General features: G+C 38.2%; 1 protein-coding gene across 6 annotated transcripts in view; it reads left to right on the top strand.

The window, feature by feature from the left end:
* The first annotated feature begins 259 nt into the window (after nt 1-259).
* The window catches only part of LOC120087089 (DNA polymerase I), a 95,699-nt gene continuing 73,635 nt past the window's right edge, over nt 260-22,323 (top strand). For 3 of the 6 annotated variants that reach the window (XM_039043967.1, XM_039043964.1, XM_039043963.1), the window contains exons 1-5: nt 261-506; nt 838-1,069; nt 1,711-1,790; nt 19,724-19,762; nt 20,499-20,517. In XM_039043967.1, coding sequence (XP_038899895.1) covers nt 312-506; nt 838-1,069; nt 1,711-1,790; nt 19,724-19,762; nt 20,499-20,517 — 565 coding nt within the window. In that variant the 5' untranslated portion in view covers nt 261-311. Of the gene's footprint in view, nt 507-837; nt 1,070-1,710; nt 1,791-19,723; nt 19,763-20,498; nt 20,518-22,323 lie in introns of all 6 variants that reach the window. The other 3 variants (XM_039043969.1, XM_039043966.1, XM_039043968.1) reach the window with 2 other exon arrangements.

The raw sequence follows: 22,323 nt of genomic DNA, 5'->3' as shown, positions 1-22,323 counted from the left end.
ACTGTGTTTTATAACGTATCGTGTTAGGGATGATTATATCTATTGTAGCTCTAATACGATGATCATCTGGATCTTAATTTTTTGTCACACAATATTCATGAGGAAATACACAGTAAAAAAAAAAAACATTGCGATAGAGATGACCATTGCATTAGACCTATAATAGACATGACCATTTCTAACGCGATATATTACAAAAAAAAAAAAAAAAAAGAAAACTTTTTTTTCAACATTAATTTTTAATTTAAAAAACCTGGGCAAAGATGGGAGGCAAAGTTACATGCTTGGGCAGCGGCTGATGAGACGCTTGGATGGTTCTCATGGCCTGCCACCATCTTCACACTGCGACTGCTAGTGCTTCGCATATTTGCAGAAATTTCTTGGGATTCATTTTCACCTCCAAATTTCCCAATCCTTTTCGTTTCTCTTCTTCTTCTTCTTCTTTGAGGATACAGTCTCTTGGTCATCATTCTCTTCCGTCTTTCTCCGTTCTGCTGTCCCCGAAGGTATCTCAGTTTCTGCTAATTCGTTCTTCTTATTCTTAATTGATTCTAGTATTTACCAAGTAATTTAGTTTCATAAAATTAGGAGGCTCATTAATGGCGGGGTGTTGTAGTGTAGATGTGAAATGGGCGAGGTATTTTCTGGTAGCAAGTGTAGTTCGAGAAATCACTTATGAGCGGAATGTGGAAGATGCCTATCATTGCAATGACTTTTAATTGTGATCATACCATAGCCTCTAATTTTAGCGTTTAGTTTTATTCAAAGCAATATACAACTTTTGCCTCTGTTTTCTGCTGTTTTGATTTTTGTTAAGGAATTTTCTCTGTTTCTCAGGGTTACTGTAGTTCATCCGGAAGTATAGATAATGCCAATACCGTAGATAGCAAAGCAACTCATCATGGTAGTTCTGCATCTTCTAGAAGCCAGCAAATGCTGCAATTCCAAGATTCATTATCAAGTTCACTTACGTACAAAGAAGAGACTGGAATTGAAAATCCTTCAGATGCTAGAGTCATGCTCATTGATGGAACATCAGTCATTTATAGAGCATACTACAAGCTTTTGGGTATGTTAGACTTGTCAATCAGAATGTTTTAGTTTGTCTGAGTTAGTTATCTTAACTTATTTTCAAATTCGTATTTTCACTGGAAATGGTTAATATGCCAAGAGGATAGTTGATAACAGAAAAGTGGTCCACATAAACCGGTTGGTGATTATAAGTAGACATTAAATCCTAACCATTTTTATTTGTTTTTGATAAGAAACACGAACAAACTTCATTAATAGAAAATAAGATATACAAAAATGGAGACGAGATCTCCCCGAATGCCAAGGGGATTCCCGATTGGCATTAATTTGCATCAAATTAGAATTACAAAAATGAGGGAGCAAAGAACACCATGTTGATGAAACAATCTAACTTGCTCCCTATATTCATCATGAGAGGATTCACTGCCTTGAAAAGTCCTCTTGTTACCCATAAAAACACTGTCACTGAATTGAACCACAACATTCTAGATTTGCCCCAAAAAGAAAAAGAAGTTTCCTAAATGAGCTGAAAGAAAAAGCTTTCGAACACTCCTTGGGAAACATCCAACTTAAATTAAATACTTGGAAAAGGCTAGACCTACCAAAAGCAACCTACGTTTTTGCAATATTTACTTCATTGATTTTATTTTTTTGTTTGGATTTTTGTTTTGGGAGCAGCAAAGCTTCATCATGGCTATTTATCACATGCGGATGGAAATGGAGATTGGGTGCTAACAATATTTACTGCCTTGTCACTTGTAAGTAACATTCTTAATAGGTTCTCGTTTAAAATGCTGTTTTACTTGTCGCGAACAATAATATACATTCTACTGATAGTGACTCTAACCCTAATGCTATCGTTTCTATCATCCTCATCTCCTTTGTTGTTTGCTATGAAGAACTTTTTGTTAAAATATTACAATAAAAAAAAATATTTTTAAAAGGAAATAGAACTTTTCACTGATGTTATGAAAATAGACTAATGCTCAAGATACAATAATTTCGTAAGGAGTAAGCAAAAAGCAAACAAACGAAGGTCAGGGACACACCCAGATATCTCAACTAGGTTGACACATCCTTGGCGCCATCATCATGCCCAATACAAAATTCAACTAAAAGTAAGGTTCAAAGTACATTAACAACATCAGTATATAAAAGGGCAACAATACAAGTCGAAAAAGCATTAAGCTGGAAAAATAAATGCTGTCCAATTTAAGCAAAGGTCTTGAATCGAGAAATCTGCAAATGACTTAGAAAGAGTGCACCATGAAGAAGTGTTGAGCTGAGCGATTTCGAAACGGTCCAACTAGGCAATTGCTTTATCATGAAAGACTTGTTGGTTTCTCTCAAACCATATCTAAGTGAGTAATGCTTTGACAACATTAGACCAAATCAAATGGGGGCCGGATTTCATGGCTGGACCCACCAAAATTTGGATAACATTATCTCGAAAAACATTACCAAAGACCCAACTTATGTTAAATAAATAGAATAAACACCTCCAACATTGTTTAACATAACAACAATCGAAGAAAAGGTGTTTCAAATCTTCACTTTCAGCCATATGAAGAGGGCATATTAAAGGAGACAAGCAATGGGATGGAAGCTGATGTAGTAGGAATTGGGGTAGTTTAGTAAATTCAAGATTAGTTATCCTATCCCACATTTAATTCTCTATAAGTAGAAAATCTCTCACTTGTATTGATTAGATTTTGATAATTAATAAAAACTTCAGTTCCAAGATTCTTCCAAGATTTCTGAAAGACTCTTTAGTCTCCACCAATTGGTATCAGAGCGCCTTCGTGAAAGGGCCTGATGGTGATCAAGAACACCAACAAGCTTGCCGACCTTCAACCTCTAGATGTGGAAGCATCCTCTTTCTCCTCTCAATCTGTCAACTGGCGATTAACTCTTGTAGAGACTTCTCGAGGAAAGTTCATCATGAAATTGCTTGAAGTTCAAGCCAATATGGCTCGAATTATCGCCACAAATTTGCGCATCCAGCAAGTTATAGAAAATCTTACTCAAAAAGTGAGAGGATTTCAAATGTTGCAGCTCTAAATAATACAATTCCTATTCAAGAACAACACCATAACCTTAAGCGCAATCAAGAACAACAAGACAATCCAATATGCGCGACCAAGAACGTGGGAATTTTCATCAAGATTTTCATGGGTATGATCAACAAAATAGCCAAGAAATTCAAAGGCAACTTCAAGATTTTCAGTAAAAGCAAGAAAATAACCGAGTTCTTCCAAGAAATCAAGAACCAGCAAGAAAATCTCGAGGAGATTTAAACAGAGTAGTTTTAATGCCTAATCCTATTCCATACCTTCTTCAAGTCCCAAATTATCCACAAATAAGACCAATGTCACAACATTTGATGTGTTTAGATTATAACTCATCTGAAGAAGAAGAATATCATAGTCCTCAACCCATTTATCCTCCAAGATTTCAACCTCATCATCATGTAGAAAATCCTTTATTTCAAGGGCAATTATTTTCAAGATTGGCAAGATCAACCATATTGGAGGCAAGAAACCGATTACAAAATGAAAATCAATATTCCAACATACAATGGGAAGATGAACATTGAGATCTTTTTAGATTGGATAAAAAATGTGGAAAATTTCTTCGATTACTTGGAAACCCCGGAAAACAACAAGGTTAAATTGGTTTCTTTGAAACTAACGAGTGAGGCATCAACATGCTTATGGAAAAATACCTATAACTAGCTGGTCAAAAATGTTCTTTTCTTTGCTTAGAGATATTGCCTTGGTCGATGGATACTCCCACACCTACAACCCTTGGAGTCTCGATGAACTTGATGGAAATTTTATGTTTTGGATTTTTTTCCATAATATTTTTGTTCAAGGTGTAGGAGGTTGGTTTGGCCATACTCCATTGTACAAGTTTATTTTATTTCTTAATTGTTTCATTTTGTTTTTCTTCTTTTTAAAACTCGAGGATGGGTTTTTTTTTGCGAGGGATTTAATATGTAGTAGGAATTGTGTAGTTTAGTAAATTCAAGATTAATTACCCTATCCCACATGTAATTCTCTATAAATAGAGAATCCCTCTCTTTTATCGATTAGATTTTGATAATTAATAAAAACGTCAGCTCCAATATTCTTTCAAGATTTCTCCAAGACTCTTTAGTCTTCACCAGAAGCTTTCTTTGCATAATTGAGGAATAGTTCAAATACTTGAACAACATAATTCAAACAAGGATATTAACTCTTCTCAGGCTCTTAGACTTCCAAAGAGCTTTATCCTACTGTAAACTGTTTATCCAATGGTAGCGTCGAAGTCAAGTTAATAGAAAGGGACTTCATGTCCCATTTGCTTCTCAAGATCATATTCGCCTATCCGAGCTCCCAATCACCCTTTTATCTGAAATCAATCCAAGGAGATTTTGAAATTCAATAATCTCTTCCTCCTTTAATAAATGATGATAAAAATAGGCCATAAGGAAAAGGTCACATCCCAATTATCTGAAACTGATCCTTTAGTATTAAGAGCAATCCTAAATAAACCAGGAAAGCACAAATTCAAAGGAACCAAAGCAATTCACGGATCAAGCCAAAAGGTAGTTCTACTACCATTACCGAGCTTAAAATTAGCCGAAGCTTCCACTTTCAACCATGGTCTAGAAATGCTTATCTAGGGGGCTTTGTAGACTAGGGTTGGCCTTATCAGCCATATGGCAATTGAATTTATTCTTTCCATGAATACTTCTGACTACCTAACACTGAAGCGAATTTCCTTCATCATAATATCTCCAACTCCACTTGGCTAACAGAGCCAAATTTCTAGCTTTTAGTCCCCAAAGCCGAGACCCCCATCTTCTTGAGATCGAGAGACTAAGTCCCATTTTACCAAATGGTTCATTTTACTCCCTTTTTGCGCTTCTGAGAAAAAGTTCCTTATAATGCGTTCCAAAAGTGAGATCACGTTTGCAGGTATTAAGAAAGATGACATATAATAAGTAGGGAGGTGAGAGTGTACTGACTTGCATAAAGTGGCTCTTCCCCCACGTGATATATTGTATCTCTTCCATTTGTCTAATTTTCCATGAATTTTATCAATAATCAGTTGCCAGAAGGAGACCTTTTTGGGATAGCCCCCCAATGGTAGACCAAGATACATAATTGGCAAATGCTCAACTTTACAATTCAGACGAGAAGCAATAGACAATAATTTATCTTCTTGATGTAGGGATATCAAGGGTATTTTGGGTATTTCTTGTAAAATGACAGATTGTATTCTCTTTTTAATTCAGTTTTAATTTTAGAATAGGTGTGACAAAACCCTTCTCCTTTGGGTCTATTTAAAGGGTTTACTGGTGCTTGCATAAATTGACTAACTACACTGACTACGTAAGATATGTCTGGTCTTGTATGGGATAGGTAAATTAATTTCCCAACAAGACGTTGATATTTTTCTTTATTGACCGGAACTCTGTTATCCAAATCACTAAGTTTAGCATTGAATTCCACAGGAGTATCAACAGACTTACATCCAGTCATACCTGTCTCTTTAAATAAGTCAAGCGTGTATTTCCGTTGAGAAACTAAAATTTCCTTTTTTGACCGAGCTACTTTCATTATGAGAAAATACCTCAATTTTCTTTTTGAGCTTGATAATTTCTGTGGCATCATCACTAGTTAGAACAATGTCATCCACATAAACAATGAGAACCGCAATCTTCCCTGATAATGACCTTTTTGTAAACAGAGTGTGATTTGAGTGCCCTTGATTGTACCCTTGGGACTTCACGAAGGTAGTGAATCTGTCGAACCAAGCTCTGGGAGATTGTTTCAATCCATACAGGGACTTTCTTAGTCTACAGACTCGATGATTAAATTGACTCTCGAAACCTGGGGAGGACTCATGTAAACTTATTCTTCTAACTCACCATTAAGAAAAGCATTTTTCGCATCAAGTTGATGGAGAGGCCAGTCTTTGTTCATAACCACTGACAAAAGGACTTGGACGGTATTTAGCTTTGCCACTGGAGAGAGTCTCTGAGTAGTCTATTTCGAAGGTCTGAGTAAAGCCTTTGGCAACCATCCTAGCTTTGTACCTATCAATCGTTCCATCAGACTTGTACTTTATGGTGAACACCCACTTGCATTCAACTGTCTTGAGTCCTTTAGGAAGCGGGACCCGGTCCCAAGTGTTGTTTTTCTCAAGGGTTCCCATTTCCTCCATAACCGCAGTGTTCTATTCAGGAATCTCCATTGCCACATGTATACTGCTTGGTATCGTTACTGTATCCAGGCGCGTAGTCAAAGCCTTGAACTCAGGGGACAAATTATTGTCAGACAAGTAACTGTGCATAAGGTACTTCGTGTAAGATCTAGCACCTTTCCTCAAGGAAATGGGAAGATCGAGGGAGGCATCATGACTTTTTATCTCATCTGACCCTTCATCACATTCAGTATTCCGCTTAAGAGTTTCATCTTCTAAGGAATCTTTCACACATTCATCCTTCCTTGTTATCGTATCACTTTCTGGAGTTGTTTCCTCAAAACTGTTATTTCCAACTGCATCTCCATCGCACAAGATGTCCTTGGTACAATGTCGGTACTGTCAAAGATTTCTTCATTCTCACCCACAATACACATATCATTCTCAGAACAAACATCAATATCATTAGAGGTAGGGATACAAGTACTTGGAGCTGATGCTAGGTCTGACTTATGGACCGGAGTCGAAGAAGCAACAGGTGTCACTATTTCCTTCTTGAGATTCTTCCTATAGTATGTTATCCATGAGACTTGTTTGGTAGGGAGGACAGTCTCAGGTTCAGGTGGTAAATCTAATGAAATTGGTGATGTAGACCAATTAGTCTCTTCATTAGAACTCTCCCCTGAAGATGACTAATGGGAAAGAAGGGCTGATCCTCGAGAAAAGTAACATCCATCGAAACGAAATAATTTCGTGAAGATGGGTGGTAACATTTATACCCACGTTGATGGAGGGGATACCCAACAAAAACACATTTTTGAGCATGGGGTAAATTTTGATCGATTAGGACCATGGTTGTGGACAAAGACAACACACTCGAACACCCGAGAGGGACATCAGGAATAAGGCGGGTGGTTTGGTACGACTCTTTGAAACATTCAAGAGGAGTGTGAAATTTTAGGACACGGGAAGACATGAGATTAATCAGATGGGCTGCAGTTAGGACAACATCCCCTCATAAGTAGGACGGAAGAGAGGTAGACAACATGAGGGAACGGGCAACTTCAACTAGGTGGCGATTTTTTTGTTCAGCCACCACATTTTGTTGAGGAGTGTATGCATAGGAACTTTGATGAACAATTCCCTTAGATGCTAAAAATTCCCGAAAAGGATTGTTGAAGAACTCACACCCATGATCACTCCGAAGGGTGACAATTTTCGTGTTGAACTGGGTTTCCACAGTGGTATAAAACTGTTGAAACACTGATGATACCTCTAACTTATCAGTAAGGAGGAAGGCTTAGGTAAGCCGAGTGTGATCATCAATAAAGGTCACGAACCAGCGTTTGCTAGTAGAGGTGGTGATGGGTGAAGGACCCCAAACATCACTATGGATAAGAGTGAAAGGTTTGGACGACTTGTAAGGCTGAGAGTAAAACGAGACACGATGTTGTTTAGCCCGAATACACACATCACAAGTCAAAGAAGGGACATCAACATTATGAAACAAATGAGTAAATAAATATTTCATATATTGAAAACTGGGATGCCCAAGGCGAAAATGCCTGAACATGTAGACTTTTTCAGAAGTAGAATAACAAGAAGAAATCAAACTAGTCCTGTCATAATTCCTAGAAAATCTGCATTAAGGAAATAGAGCCCTCTATCATGCCGGGCAGTACCAATCGTCATCCCCGAGCTCAGGTCTTGAAATAAAACAATATTAGGTGAGAAAACGACTTGACAACCCAAATCTCTCATAATCTTACCAATAAACAATAAGTTATAAAAATTTTTTGGAACATGTAACACGACATGTAAAGTTAAACCCTCAATTGGGGAGATATACCCCTTCCCTGCAATAGGAGCAAAGGACCCATCTGCAATTCTGATTCTTTAATTACTAGCACTTGGACAATATGAAATAAATTGGTCAGATGAGCCGGTTAAGTGATCCATAGCTCCCAAATCTAGAATCCACGGCTTGTTACCATTTACACTAATAAGACCAAAAGATTGAATCGTACCTGACTTGGCAATGGCATTGACACCAACAACACTAGAATCATTCTGATTATTCACCTGAGTTTGGAGCTGAGAACCACCATTTGTTGACTCACTTACAAGAGCTCGTCTAGAACTTGACTTATCATGTGACTGATGCTGTCTACCATTTGGTGGTCTACCATGCAACTTCCAACATTGATCTTTGGTATGCCAAGGCTTCTTGCAGTATTCACACACTGGAGGAGGCTTACTGTTCTGGTTGTCATTATCGGGTCCGGATGACTTAACGTTAAACGTAGCAAAATCTGTTGGAGAGATCAAAAGATTATTTATGGCACTGGATTTGTCTTCCTCAAGACGAACCTCAGAACAAACTTCCATGAGAGAGGGTATTGGTCGAGAGCTTGAATCGGATGGGCTACGCCGATGGGATCAGTTGGGTTGCAGTGCGAAACCCAGTCGATTCAATCTGCTGGATCGCGACGTGGAGATCCGACGCGGTCGGCTGGCTGCTGGTTGGCCCGATCGAACATCCGGCTGGCTGGGCTTCAGTAGGGTCGGCTAGCTTAAGGAGATGAGGGAAAATCATTTGAAAATACCATTCCACCGCGAAATGTACAGCAACAACTATATCAATGGTTGTGGCGCCATTGTTGTCGGGTGACGGCGATTGTGACTCTCGTGATTGGTTTTCCTCAGTGGTGGCTAGGGTTTCATCTTCACGCTCTGATACCATGATGAAAGTAAAAGAAGAAAGGAAGAAAGTAGCACACACTTGTTTACGTGGAAAATCCTAGAACAGGGAGAAAAAACCACGATACGGAACACTTTTTATTAATTCGATAATACTAAATACAAGAGAGGCTACTCATATAAATAGACTAGTAGGAACCCCTAGGGCAAGGATAAATTACTGAAATGCCCTTAGGGCTAAACTCTCCTATTTTCAACAATGTGCATAATCTTGCGGTGACTTTCCTCTAGATGGACTTCAAAAAAGACTTCTCGAATTGATGGCAAGGATCGATGCCCAAGAACACGACCATTTACTTCATCAAGACTCTGATTAACACCTGCAAAGAACATGAACACACGTTATTCTCTTCACGCTTCTGATAACGAATGAAATCCGCTATATTCTCCCACACATCCTCCCTGCATTGGTCTAGTTCATGCCACAACACAACCGTCTCATTGTAATAGGTTGTGACATCACGTTCTCCTCGTTTGATTGCCATAACTTAATTTTTAATTAAAAAATTTGCGAAGCATTCTCAAGGTCAGAGTAGGTCTCTCGAACGAAATCCCATACTTTCTTTGCTGTCTTCATAAACATGTGAGCTTTACCAATGAGGGATCCACAGAATTAAGCAACGAAGTGTTACCAAGGAGTTTTTGGACCTCCACGATTTGTATGCAGCATCATCAGTATTCGGAGCACAAGATTCGCCAGTTAAGAACCCAATTTTCCCCTGCCGTCAATGGCTAACTTGACTTTCAATCGATGCACAGGATATGCATTGATGAGTGAATTGTAAGGTCTTTTGCCATTTGCCTTGAGGTGTTGAGATCGGGGATTTTTTTTTTTTGTGGTTTGGGCTAGATCGAATGTGGTAATATTATCGGTGGGAATTTATTGATTTTTTTCCTCAAGCGATATATTCATACTAAGAGATCGTGAGTTTCAAATTCTGTTGGTTTTGTATTAAATCAGAAATTGAAAGATGTGAAAACAGCAGTAAAATAGTGGCATCTCAGCAATAAGGAAGAGTTAAAACAGAAAGAGGAGAGGTTGCTAGTAGAAATAGAAAAATGAGGTACACTTGCTGAGAATTCCCCACTGTCCAGCACTGATTATGCAGCTTGGTCTTCTTCAAAATTAGAACTAATGGCCTTATATAGGTTGGAAGAAATTAATCTATTGTAGAAGAGTAAACTAAACTGGCTTAAGCAGGGAGATGAGAACACAAGCTTTTTTCACAGATTCTTAGCAGCAAAAAAGAGGAGAAATTTTATAAATGAGTTAGTTGATGAACAAGGGATCCCAACAAAGTCGAGTGCAGAAATTGAAAACCTAATACTCAACTTTTACAGCAACCTTTACCTAAAATCTCCAGGGCAGAGGCACCTCCCTTTAAATCTAGATTGGCCTTGTGTGAACGTCGAATCAGATCTTCTCCTGCAAAATAATTTTTCAGCCACAAAAATCCTCTCAGCTATAAAACCCTTGGCAAAAGCAAAGCCCCAGGCCCCGATGGCTTCACCACTGAATTTTTGCTAAGTTTTGCCTATTCTCAAGACAAGCTTCCAAGATACCTTTAATGACTTTTACAAGAAGGCAAGAGCAATGCGTGTATAAGAGAGAATTTCATTTGCTTAATTCAAAAGAAGAAAGTAGCAATCAAGGTAAGTGATTATAGACCCATTAGTTAACCTCATTAATCTACAAAGTCATTGTTAAGGTGTTAGCTAAAAGACTAAAAAGGGTTATGTTTGACATCATTGCTCCATCCTAATGTGCTTTCATAGAAGGAAGACAAATTTGGATCCCTACTTATAGCCAATGAAGCAGTGGAGAGAGTATAGAGCAAAAACGAAGAAGGTTGGATACTTAAACTTGATATGGAGAAAGCTTTTGACCGAGTTGATTGAGATTTTCTAGAAAAAGTGCTTTGGGCCAAGAACTTCAATCAGAAATGGATAAAATGGATCTTGGGATGTGTCAAAAACCCACTTTACTCGGTCTTCATTAACAGGAGACCAAGGGGAAGAGTGGCCGCTTCAAGAGGGCTTAGACAAGGTGATCCTCTCTCCCTTTTCTTTATCTTCTAGTCAGCGAAGTTTCGAGTGCATTAATCTCCAAACTCAACCAATCTGGCATCATTGAAGGGTTTTTAGTAGGCAAAGAAAAAGTCCAAGTCTCCATACTCCAATTGCGTATGATACCTTATTGTTTTGCAAACATGACAGCACTATGCTGTCAAAACTTAAGCATATAGTGGAGCTATTTGAATGGTGTTCAGGGCAGAAGGTAAATTGGGATTAATCAGCACTCTATGGCATTAATGTGGATGATAGTGAGCTCTTATACTACAGCAGCTTCTTTAAATGTTTTGGCTGACCATCTCCCCTTCCATTATCTAGGGTTGCCTTTAGGGGGTTACCCAAAAAGAGCCTCCTTTTGGCAGCCGGTCCTAGATAAAGTACAAGGTAAACTCGACAAATGGAGAAGATTCAATCTATCTAGGGGTGGAAGAGCCACTCTTTGTACCTCAGTCCTTTCAAACCTCCCAACCCACTATTTGGCTATCTTCCTTATGCCCGAAGGGGTAGCAACTAAATTGGAAAGGTTAATACGAAGTTTCTTTTGGGAAGGCAATAAGGGCAGCAAGCAGAATCACTTGGTCAAATGGGAATTGGTTCAAAAACATTTAGCAGATGGTGGTCTAGGTCTTGGGGGGCTCAAAGCTATGAACATTGCACTCCTTGCTAAATGGAGGTGGAGATTTTTCAATGAGGAAAACTCTCTTTGGGGCAAAGTTGTTAGAAGCATTCATGGTATGGATGCTTTTGATTGGCATACGACAGGGAAAGGAGGTAGAAGTCTGAAAAGTCCATGGGTCAGCATCTCAAAGACATGGCTGAAGGTAGAATCCTTGGCCACTTTCAAGCTTGGTAATGGCAGTTGTATTGCTTTCTGGTTAGGCACTTGGGAAGGACATTCCCCCTTCAGCATCCTTTTTCCTAGCTTATTCAGAATCACCATGCTCCCCAATGGCTCAGTTGCCGATCATTGGGACAATAACATAGTTTCGTGGTCCATTACTTTCCGAAGATCGCTTAAAGATGAAGAAGTGTTGGCCTTCCAAGACTTGTTGAGAAAAATTGTAAGTAGAAGTCCTTCTCTCTCTTTTAATAAAAGAGTGTGGTCCATCTCAACCAATGACCAATACACCGTTAAATCCCTCAAAAGCCACCTAACACCATTCTCCCCTTTGGAAAAGCCCATCTTCTCGGCTATTTGGAAAACAAAAAGCCCAAGAAGAGTCAACATCCTCATTTGGATTATGCTTTTTGGTCAGTTGAATGTAGCTGAAGTCCTTCAGAAAAAGCAACCAGCATCCTCCCTTTCCCCCACAGTTTGCCCACTCTGCCTACATCATAGTGAGGCTCCCTTCACCTTTTCTTTACATGCTCTTACTCAAATTGGTACTGGAATAAGCTGCTGTGTTTTTTCAATCTTCCATGGACCTTGTGCAATGATTTCAAAAGTAACGTGTTTCAGCTCCTTGCCGGCTCCATCTCCCACAAATCCATCCGTTTGTTATGGTGTAATGCTGTAAAAGCCTTATTGGAAGACCTTTGGTTTGAAAGAAATCAAAGAATTTTCCATAACAAAGCCACTAGTTGCCAAGACCACCTTGAAGCCGCTCGTCGTCAAGCCTCCTCCTGGTGCCTCCTTTCCGACCCTTTCCGTGCCTACAACCTTTCAGACTTCAACCTCAATTGGGAGGTCTTTATCTCAACCCCTCCTATCAGACAACACTAAACTTCTCCAGATTTCCAGAATTCAGCAACACTTATTGAACTTTTTATATATTTCCATTATTTTCAGGCCACTGTTTTGGCTTTATCCTTAGTTTTTCACTTTTGTTGTCTCTTTAGGCTTTTTCCTCTTTTTGTAATCTTGTTCTTTTATCTCCCAGTTATGGGATAGAATTGGAGATGATGAGGGTGCTAAGAGAGTGTCAACCTAGTTGAGACGTCCGAGTGCATCTCCTGATCCTTTTACAAGCACTTGTATTCTCGCTTTGCTCTTTGTATAACTCTCTTGTACGTAGAGCTTTCGCTCCTCTCTATTTATTAATACAATGAATCGTTTCCTTTAAAAAAAAAAATCTGTTGCACTCAATTAAATTTTATGCAGACTGATGGTTTTTTTTTTTGAAATTTCTGGGTATTTTTTTCGTGAGTCTCTCTTTTGATGGGTATAAATGTCACACTTGGGAAGAAAAAAATAATTCATGCTGATGAAGAGGAAAGCATAAATGTCACGCTTGGGAAGAAAAAGAATTCATGCTGATGAAGAGGAAAGAAATCAAGCCTGGAGAAAGAGATCTTTTGATGGGTCATTTGGGTGGATGGAAATTCTAACGTCAAATGTATCTTTTAGAGATTTTTTTCTCCCACTCTGATACCATGTAATTTTGAGTAGAATAATAATTTTTCATTTACTTCAAAAAGTTATAAGGATTTCTAAAGATACAATTAGGCTAAACTAGGGTTAGCTAGAAACTAGGAAAAAAAATCTAAACAAATAACAACTTATCTCAACTAACTAGATACACCTAAATAAAGATACAAATAAATATATAAAAGATAATAAATTAAATACACGACTTTATAAAGGATAAAGTGTGTCGCCGTTGCAAATCGTTGTATGGGTTGAAACAAAGTCCACGAGCATGGTTTGGAAAATTTAGTCAGGCACTTGAGCAATTTGGAATGAAGAAAAGCAAGTTAGATCATTCTAGCTTCTATCGATGATCTAAGGGTGATATTATTCTACTTTTCGTATATGTTGATGATATCCTCATTTCTCCAAGGTTAGTTTCATTCCCAAGTCTTTAGTATGAAACTAACCTTGGAGAAAAGTTTTAAGAGATAACATACCTAATGTATCACTCCCAATAATGAGGATATCAAAAATCCTCATTACTGGGAGTGATACATTAGGTATGTTATCTCTTAAAACTTTTCTCCAAGGTTAGTTTCATACTAAAGACTTGGAATTTTGAAATACTTTTTGGGTATTAAAGTCATGAGAAGCAAGAAAGGTATCTTTATGTTACACAAAAAATATGTGCTTGATTTGCCATGTGAGACTGGAAAATTGGGTGCCAAGCCATGTAGTACTCCAATGATGCCTAATCGTCAATTTACAAAAGATGGATAACCATTTGAAGATCCTAAGAGATATCGAAGATTGGTTAGAAAGTTGAATTATCTTACAGTAACACGACCAGACATAGCTTATCCAGTAAGGATTGTGAGTCAGTTTATGACTTCACCCACAATGGATCATTGAGCTGCAGTACAACAGATTCTATGTTATTTGAAGGCTGCACCTGAACATGGAATCATATATAAAGACATGGTCATATGAAGATTGAGTGTTTCCTGGGCAAGATCAAAAGAAGACAAAAGATCAACTTCTGGCTATTGTGTTTTGTAAGAGGCAATTTGGTTTCATGGAACAGTAAGAAATAGAACGTAGTCTCGCAATCAAGTATTGAATCAGAATACAGAGCTATGGCACAATCAATATGTGAAATAATATGGATACATCAACTCTTATTTGAGTTAGGCTTCAATATCAACGTTCCAGCTAAGTTGTGGTGTGACAATCAAGTTGCTCTTCATATTGCTTCTAACTCAATATATCATGAGCGACCTAAACATATTGAAATTGATGTCATTTCGTTTGTGAGAAAATACAAGAAGGTTTGGTGTCTACTGGATATGTGAAGACTGGAGATCAATTAGGAGATATTTTCACCAAGGCCTTAAATGGAGTCCGAATTGACCACCTTTGTAACAAGCTGGGCATGATCAACATTTATGCACCAGCTTGAGGGGGAGTGTTAGAGTATATATGTAAATAGAGGAGTTTATTAGTTTCTTGTCCTTTATTGTCTTTTCACTATAGTCTAGGGCTTTCATGTATGCCTATATATATATATATATATTAGACTCTTATGTATAGAATGAAAGAGATTGTTTAGTATTTTGATATCACAATAACATTCCCCTTGGTGGTAATCCGAGTTCTATTTCGTTTTGGGATCCTCCCTTGGAGAAGGTTATGAAGAGATTGGCTTCTTGGAAGCAAAGTTTCTTTTCGAAAGCTGGGAGATTGACTTTCATTAGATTAGTGTTGAGTGGAATTCCTATCTACTACTTCTCCCGTTTTAGTGCACATGTTTCGGTGTGTAAGAGCATCGAGAAGCTTATGAGAGGCTTTCTCTGGGAAGGGGTGGAGGAAGGTAAAGGTTCACATTTGGTTGGTTGGGATGCAGTAGGGAAGCCTATGAATTAGTGGGGTTTAGAAAGAGGTAATTTAAGGCTTCACAACAAAACTTGGCTAAATGGCTTTGGTGATTGCCCTTGATCTTGAATCCTTATGGCGGAAAATTATTGTGAGTAAGGGTCCCCATCCTTATGAGTGAGTGGCGAATAGGGTAGAAGGCACACCGAAACCCTTGGGGAGTTATTTCTTTTCATCTCCCATCTTTTTCTCACCTTGTCTTTTGTATTGTGGGGATGGCAAGGAAACGTACTTTTGGGAAGATCTTTGAGTGCAGGATAGACCACTCTCCTTTGCATTTCCTCAGTTATATCATTTGTCCTTGTTAAAAAATTTTCAGGTGTCGGATTTCTTGTTTTGGTCAGGGAGTTCGATCTCTTTCTCCTTTGGGCTCCGTCGGTCTTTGTCTAATAGAGAAACGACGGAGGTGGCTTTTCTCCTTTCTTTGCTTGAGAATTTTAATTTTAGGTAGAGGAGGAAGGATGTTCAGGTGTGGAGTCTCACAGTCACTGGCCAGAATTACATTCACTATCCGGTTACTGCTATGAATCTTGGTGTATAGGAGGTGATTTCAACATCACAAGAAGGATTCAAGAAAGGTTTCCAACAGGGAGACCAACAAAAAGGATGAAAAAGTTCAACAAATTCATTGATTCAGCTAAACTAATGGAAATCCCCGTCAGTAATGGCCAATTCACATGGTCAAGAGAAGGTCCTACAGCATCTTGTTCACTTTTTGACAGATTCTTGATCTCTAATAGCTGGGATGATACCTTTGCAAACACCAGAGTAGTAAGAATGACACGGTTATGTTCAGATCATTTCCCCATACTTCTTGAAGCAGGATCATTTGAATGGGGACCATCCCCTTTCAGATTTTGTAATAGCTGGTTATCTATCAAAGACAGCTGTAGAATTATTAAAGACACATTGAGCTTGGGAGTTCAGCATGGTTAGGCCGGTTTTGTGATCTCCACCAAGTTAAGGAAAGTCAAATCTGCTCTTAAAACCCGACATTCAGATTTTGAGACCGCAAGGAAATCAAGGGAGGAAGTGTTACTTAAAGAAATAGACAAGCATGACTAGCAAGCAGAAGCCCATGGTTTACCGGAAATAGAAAGGAGCATGAGGATCTCTTTGATAGCTGAGTTATTTTCCCTCTACAGAATTGATGAAAGGAACCTAAGGCAAAAGAGCAAGCTTAACTGGCTAAGCCTAGGTGATGAAAACACCAAATTCTTCCGTAGATTCTTGGATGCAAAGAGAAGAAGGAATCTAATCTCCGAACTTTTAAATGACCAAGATGTAGCAACTCACTCCTTCAAGGAGATTGAAGACCTAATTCTAGACTTCTACTCCTCTTTGTACACCAAATCTCCCAGCCAAAGAACCATTCCTATCAACTTCCAATGGTCTAAAGTCTAGTTCAGAGAATTTAATGCTGACAGCTAGATTCTCCACAGCTGAAATCACACTTGCCTTAAACTCTTTGGGCAAAAACAAGGCCCCCGATCCAGATGGTTTTACAGTCGAGTTCCTCCTCAATTTAAAGATAAATTCCTAGAACTCTTCGAAGATTTCTATGGTAATGGGAAGCTGAATTCATGTATAAAGGAAAACTTCATCAGCCTAATTCAAAAGAAAAGGATGCTGTCCGGGCATGTGATTTCAGACCAATAAGTTTAACTACTTTGACTTATAAAGTAGTAGCTAAAGTACTAGCGGAGAGGCTTAAAAAGGTAATGCCAAGTATAATAGATGCTTCACAAAGTGCCTTCATTGAAGGAAGGCAAATCTTAGATCCAATCCTCATAGCCAACGAAGCGGTTGAAGATTATCATTTTAAGAAGAAAAAAGGGTGGATCTTAAAACTTGACCTAGAAAAAGCTTTTGATCGTGTTGATTGGGAGTTTCTTGAAAAGATTCTTGTTGAAAAGAACTTTGATTCAAGATGGATAATGGGGATGATGGGCTGTGTATCTAACACAAAATTCTCAATTTTTATAAATGGCAGACCACGAGGTAGAATCCATGCTACAAGAGGAATAAGGCAATGCGACCCTCTTTCGCCCTTTCTTTTTCTTTTAGTCAGTGAAGTTTTATGTGCATTATTGTCCAGGCTTCATGAGAAAGGCAAGTTTGAAGGCTTTCTAGTGAGCAAATATAGAATTCACGTCTCCTTATTGCAATTTTCCGATGATACGTTAATTTTCTGCAAAGATGATGAGGAAACGCTTGAAAACCTAAAGAAAACAATTGAACTTTTTGAGTGGTGCTCAAGGCTGAAGATTAATTGGGACAAATCAGCTTTAAGTGGTATCAATATTGATTATAACAAGCTACAATCAGAAGCTGCCAAACTGAATTGCAAGGCTGTCAAGCTCCCATTCATGTACCTCGGCCTTCCATTAGGTGGCTACCCCAAACAATTGGCTTTTTGGCAACCAGTGATTGATAAAATTCAAAGCAAATTGGATAAATGGAAGAGATACAATCTCTCTAGAGGAGGACGCTCCACCCTTTGTAAGTCAGTACTTTCTCACATCCCTATATACTATATGTCACTTTTCATGATGCTAGAAAAGGTGGTTCGGATTATAGAAAGACTTATGAGAAACTTTTTCTGGGAAGGGTATTCTGGAAGTAAATTAAACCATTTGGTAAAATGGGACCTTGTTTCTTGTTCACAAGAAGATGGTGGTCTCGGCATTGGAGGTTTGAAATTTAAAAATCAAAGCCTACTGGCTAAATGGGGGTGGAGGTTCATCAATGAGGAGAATTCCCTTTGGAGGAAAGTAATTACAAGCATTTATGGAAGAAGTATGTTCGGTTGGCACACTAATGGCAAAGCTACCAGCAGCCTTAGAAGTCCATGGGTCAACATCTCAAGAATTTGGCTAAAAGTAGAATCTTTGGTTGCTTTTAAAGTAGGTAACGGTAAAAGGGTTGCGCTCTGGCTTGACCCTTGGCTGGACATTGTTCCCCTAAGAGCCTCCTTTCCTAGTCTTTACATCATCTCTACCAAGCCCGATGGTGCAGTACATGATTTTTGGGATGAGGCACTAGAATCTTAGTCTTTCCAATTTTGAAGACTTCTAAAGGAAGAAGAGTCAGAAAACTTCCGACTCCTTACTGAAAAGCTTTCCTACTCTAAACTTAATTTGCTTCCAGACAAAAGAAGGTGGATCTTAGAACCAAGTGGGTTTTTTTCAGCTAAATCCCTTGTCATACATCTATCCCTCTCCTCCCCAATTGGAACTCAACTAGAATCGACTTTGTGGAAATCAAAGAGCCCTAGAAGGATAAACATTCTGACTTGGATTATGCTGAATGATTTGCTTAATAGTGCAGATATTGTACAAAGGAAGCTTCCTAACCATTATATTTCTCCACAGGTTTGCTCTCTTTGTTTGGCAAATTCAGAAACTCTTTTACATCTGTTCTTCCAGTGTGTTTTTGCAGAAAACTGTTGGCTACGTTTACTCAATTGCTTCAAAACCAGCTGGGTTTTTGATAAACATTTCAAGGCAAACGTGTTTCAACTTCTGATTGGCCCTAAATTGAAGAAGAAGCCAAGGTTAATTTGGGTCAATGCAGTCAAAGCTTTGTTATCAGAATTATGGTTTGAAAGGAATCAAAGAGTGTTTCATGACAAAGCATCTCTTTGCTCCATTAAATTTGATACCGCTCGGATCAATGCCTTTTCCTGGTGCTCTCTCTCCAAAGATTTTAAAGATTTCTCCATTCAAGACATCAGTCTCAATTGGAACGCCTTCATTTTTCCCCTTTCTTGATCTTTTAGCTCTTTAGTTTTTGGCTTCGGCTTAATTTTCAACTTTCATTTTGGTGTAAGCCTTTGCAACAGGCACGGATTAGTCAGCTTTTTATTCCGTTATTATAATTTTTGCTTTACTTCGGATATGATTAGAGTGCTACGGAGGTGTCAACCTAGTTGAGATGTCCTGGTGCATTTGCTGATCCTTTCTTTTATTTTCTTGCGTTTGTTTCCTCTCAATCTCTTGTAACATCTTTCATTATCTTAATGAAGTGGTTCATTTCTTATTAAAAAAACAACTCACAGTCATATATATAGGCGGAGGCAGCAACCTAGGGGAATAGAACAAGGCTCTCTGGCAACAACCAACTAACTGAAATTACTAACTAAAACAAAACAGGAACAAAGCAGAAAAAATACAAGAGAAGAAATAGAGAAATGACCAACTTAAACAAGAAATAACTCAGAGATTTACAAGAAACACCTTAAGAAAGAACAAGAAGCCCAAGAATAAACCAAGAGCAGAAGGCCTACATCAGCATCTGTGATTTTTCTGCAAGTAAAAGTTAAAGTTTTCTGTTTAGTTTAGTGGTTAATGTGCTTTGTCGTTATTATTTATTCTCTTGCAGATTGTTGATGTTCTGGAGTTTATGCCTTCTCATGTGGCGGTAGCGTTCTTTTTCCCTCAAACACCCTCTTTAATTATGTTATTGCAAACATTTACCAAAATTTATTTGGTCTTTGAGATTTGACTTTTGAGTTTGGTGTTCATTTGTTTCATAGTTTTAAAAAACTTTGGGTTTCATTAGTCCTTCCTTTTGGTTTTTACTTCAAATTATCTAGCCCTTTTTTGGGCTAAAAATGAGAGAGGATGGGCATGGTTGGTGGGGAGGGAGAAATAAGGGAGGTGACAGGGATTGAAGAGAATATTTGTAAATAATTTTTGGTCGCATCAACAAAATTAAATTATAAAATAGCTGATTATTGTAAGAAAATACATACAAAAGCCATGGCATCTTTTTATCAAGGAAACTAACAAACAATCAACATCAGGTTCCAAAATGGAGCGTTATTGAAACCTAAATGGCAAAACCGTAAGATTTTGAAACCTAGAGAAAACTGGATATTAAACTCTAACAATAGGGATCAAAAGGGTATATCCCTATAATATGTTAGTTAGACTAATAAGTGAGTGATGATTCATTTGTTTCGTTGATAATTAGGCAGGCAAGTGTATGTAGAATCCTTCATCCATCTTTAAGCACTCATCTTCTATTTCTGAGCATAACTAATCATTAACCAGGCCTTTATGTGGTTTGGTGTTTAGCTTGTGCCTCTCATAATTATTCTCTTAACTATGGATGGATTAGCAAGATTCATGTATATATTCTCAATGTTGTACAGGTTGTGTTCGACCATGATGGTAAGATAGAGGATTAAAAACTTGTCACCTTACTGATTTCTACAAGAACACGTATGTGCTTGTATTCCATTACTTTTCTTGGATATGCAATTTTCATAATTATCTACTTGCATGTACTTCACCTGGTGTTTTAAGCACATTGAAGTGTTTCATAGAGAAATATTCAAATTTAGCTCTTGTGGCCTATACATAGTTGAGTTCATTATTTATTCCATTCATGTTAAGGGGGAGATGAAAAAGGTGCATACCGATCAAAAGCCTTTTTCTATTAGTAGAACAGGAGCAAGGAAGGTTGTTTTTGAAGAGAATGGGGGTTCAACGTTCATACCCTTGTTTGATTTAATGTATTAGTTATTTGTTAAGCTTTTAAGTATGTCATTTGTTACGGTTTGTAGAGTCTTTATATTTTTCTGCTTTTTGCATTTTATTCCTTTTGGAGTTTATATCCTTGGAGCAATAGTCTCTTTTTTCATCTTTTCAATGAAACTTTATGTCATTTATTAAAAAAAAAGAAAAAAGAAAGAAAGAATGGGGGTTTACATAGGGTAATATTTGGGATAGAGTTAGGCACACTGGCTTGGCTTTAGGATTGCTTGGTCTCGACCTCTAAGTTGGAAAATTCGATCGGTTTTTGTTTGGAGGAGAAGAATATTGGAGACCTTGGTTATTTTTTTTTCAAAGTTCTAGCAAATGCCAAAGAAAGGCTTAGTTTGGTTACTATGAAAACATTGAGAGGGAAGCGAATCTAGATGTTTATCCTAGTGGGTAAGGGAGGAGGGGTTGGCATGTTTGTTGAAAGCGTTTTTTGAGCTTTTACCTAAACTGTCAAGCTTTGTTCCGACTCAAGGAAACTCTTTGAATCATTTGGACATAAAAACATCCTTTGCACAAGTGGCAAGGTGGCAAGGGAAATCGAAGGTCCTCCATATGTTTCCATTGATTAAATCCCCGATTGATCAAGAGTTTGGGTTTTCCTTTGAATGTTCTTTGACAGTCATTGTGGAGAAGTTCAACAGTAGGGTGGGATGGTTTAATGTAAAATATTTGTTGGCAAAGAAAGCAGAGTTGATTTCGTTTCTAGGCCTTTTTGTGATAATTTGGCAGTAGGCTTGTGTGGAAGTAGTAAGGAGGTTAAAGTGGTTGTTAGTGAAGGAAAACAGGGGTCTCAGACTGCTTATGTGGTTAATAGTCAGAATCTATAATTGTTGACAGAGGGACACGAGAAAAAATTTACGGTGAATGGGTGATGGTTCTAGATGTCCCCCCTTTCCTTAGAAAAATCAAAGTTGCTGGTTTGTGTGGTGGGCTTGCAGACGAGGAATAAGTCTTGGACAAGTAGTCGTGGAAAGGGAAATCCAAAACCCCAAACTCAAGACAGCTCCATCCTTGTCTAAATGTCCCAGGTCTTTTAAAAAGTCCATTAGGAAAAGGAAATCATCCCAAAAAGCTGCAGAATGGGCCATAGGTAAGTATGCTCTCCCCTCTCTCCTCTCTCCTCTCTCCACACCTTCTCCTCTTCCAATTATAGCTCCAGCGACTCTCCCTCTATCCTGATCAGCAACCATACACTTCAACAACATCATTGTCTCTTCTCATATTTATCAAGTTCGTGTTATCAACCATGGAAATCAAAAGCTGCAATATTAACAATCAACACTTTTGTGTTTGGTTCGAAGACTCAGGATTTTCGATAAAGATTGGGAAAGAAGTCAAATTGTTTCGATTTCGTCTCAGATGATGGATTGGTTTGTGGAAAGTTTAGACACCATGATTAAGGTCCAGACTCCAGACTTCTTCTCAGAAAAA

This window comes from Benincasa hispida, chromosome 9, assembly GCF_009727055.1.
Source record: "Benincasa hispida cultivar B227 chromosome 9, ASM972705v1, whole genome shotgun sequence".
In the NCBI taxonomy this organism is placed as follows: domain Eukaryota; kingdom Viridiplantae; phylum Streptophyta; class Magnoliopsida; order Cucurbitales; family Cucurbitaceae; genus Benincasa; species Benincasa hispida.
The sequence above is the reverse complement of the archived record's forward strand: the minus strand, read 5'-3'. Positions and strand labels throughout refer to the sequence as shown.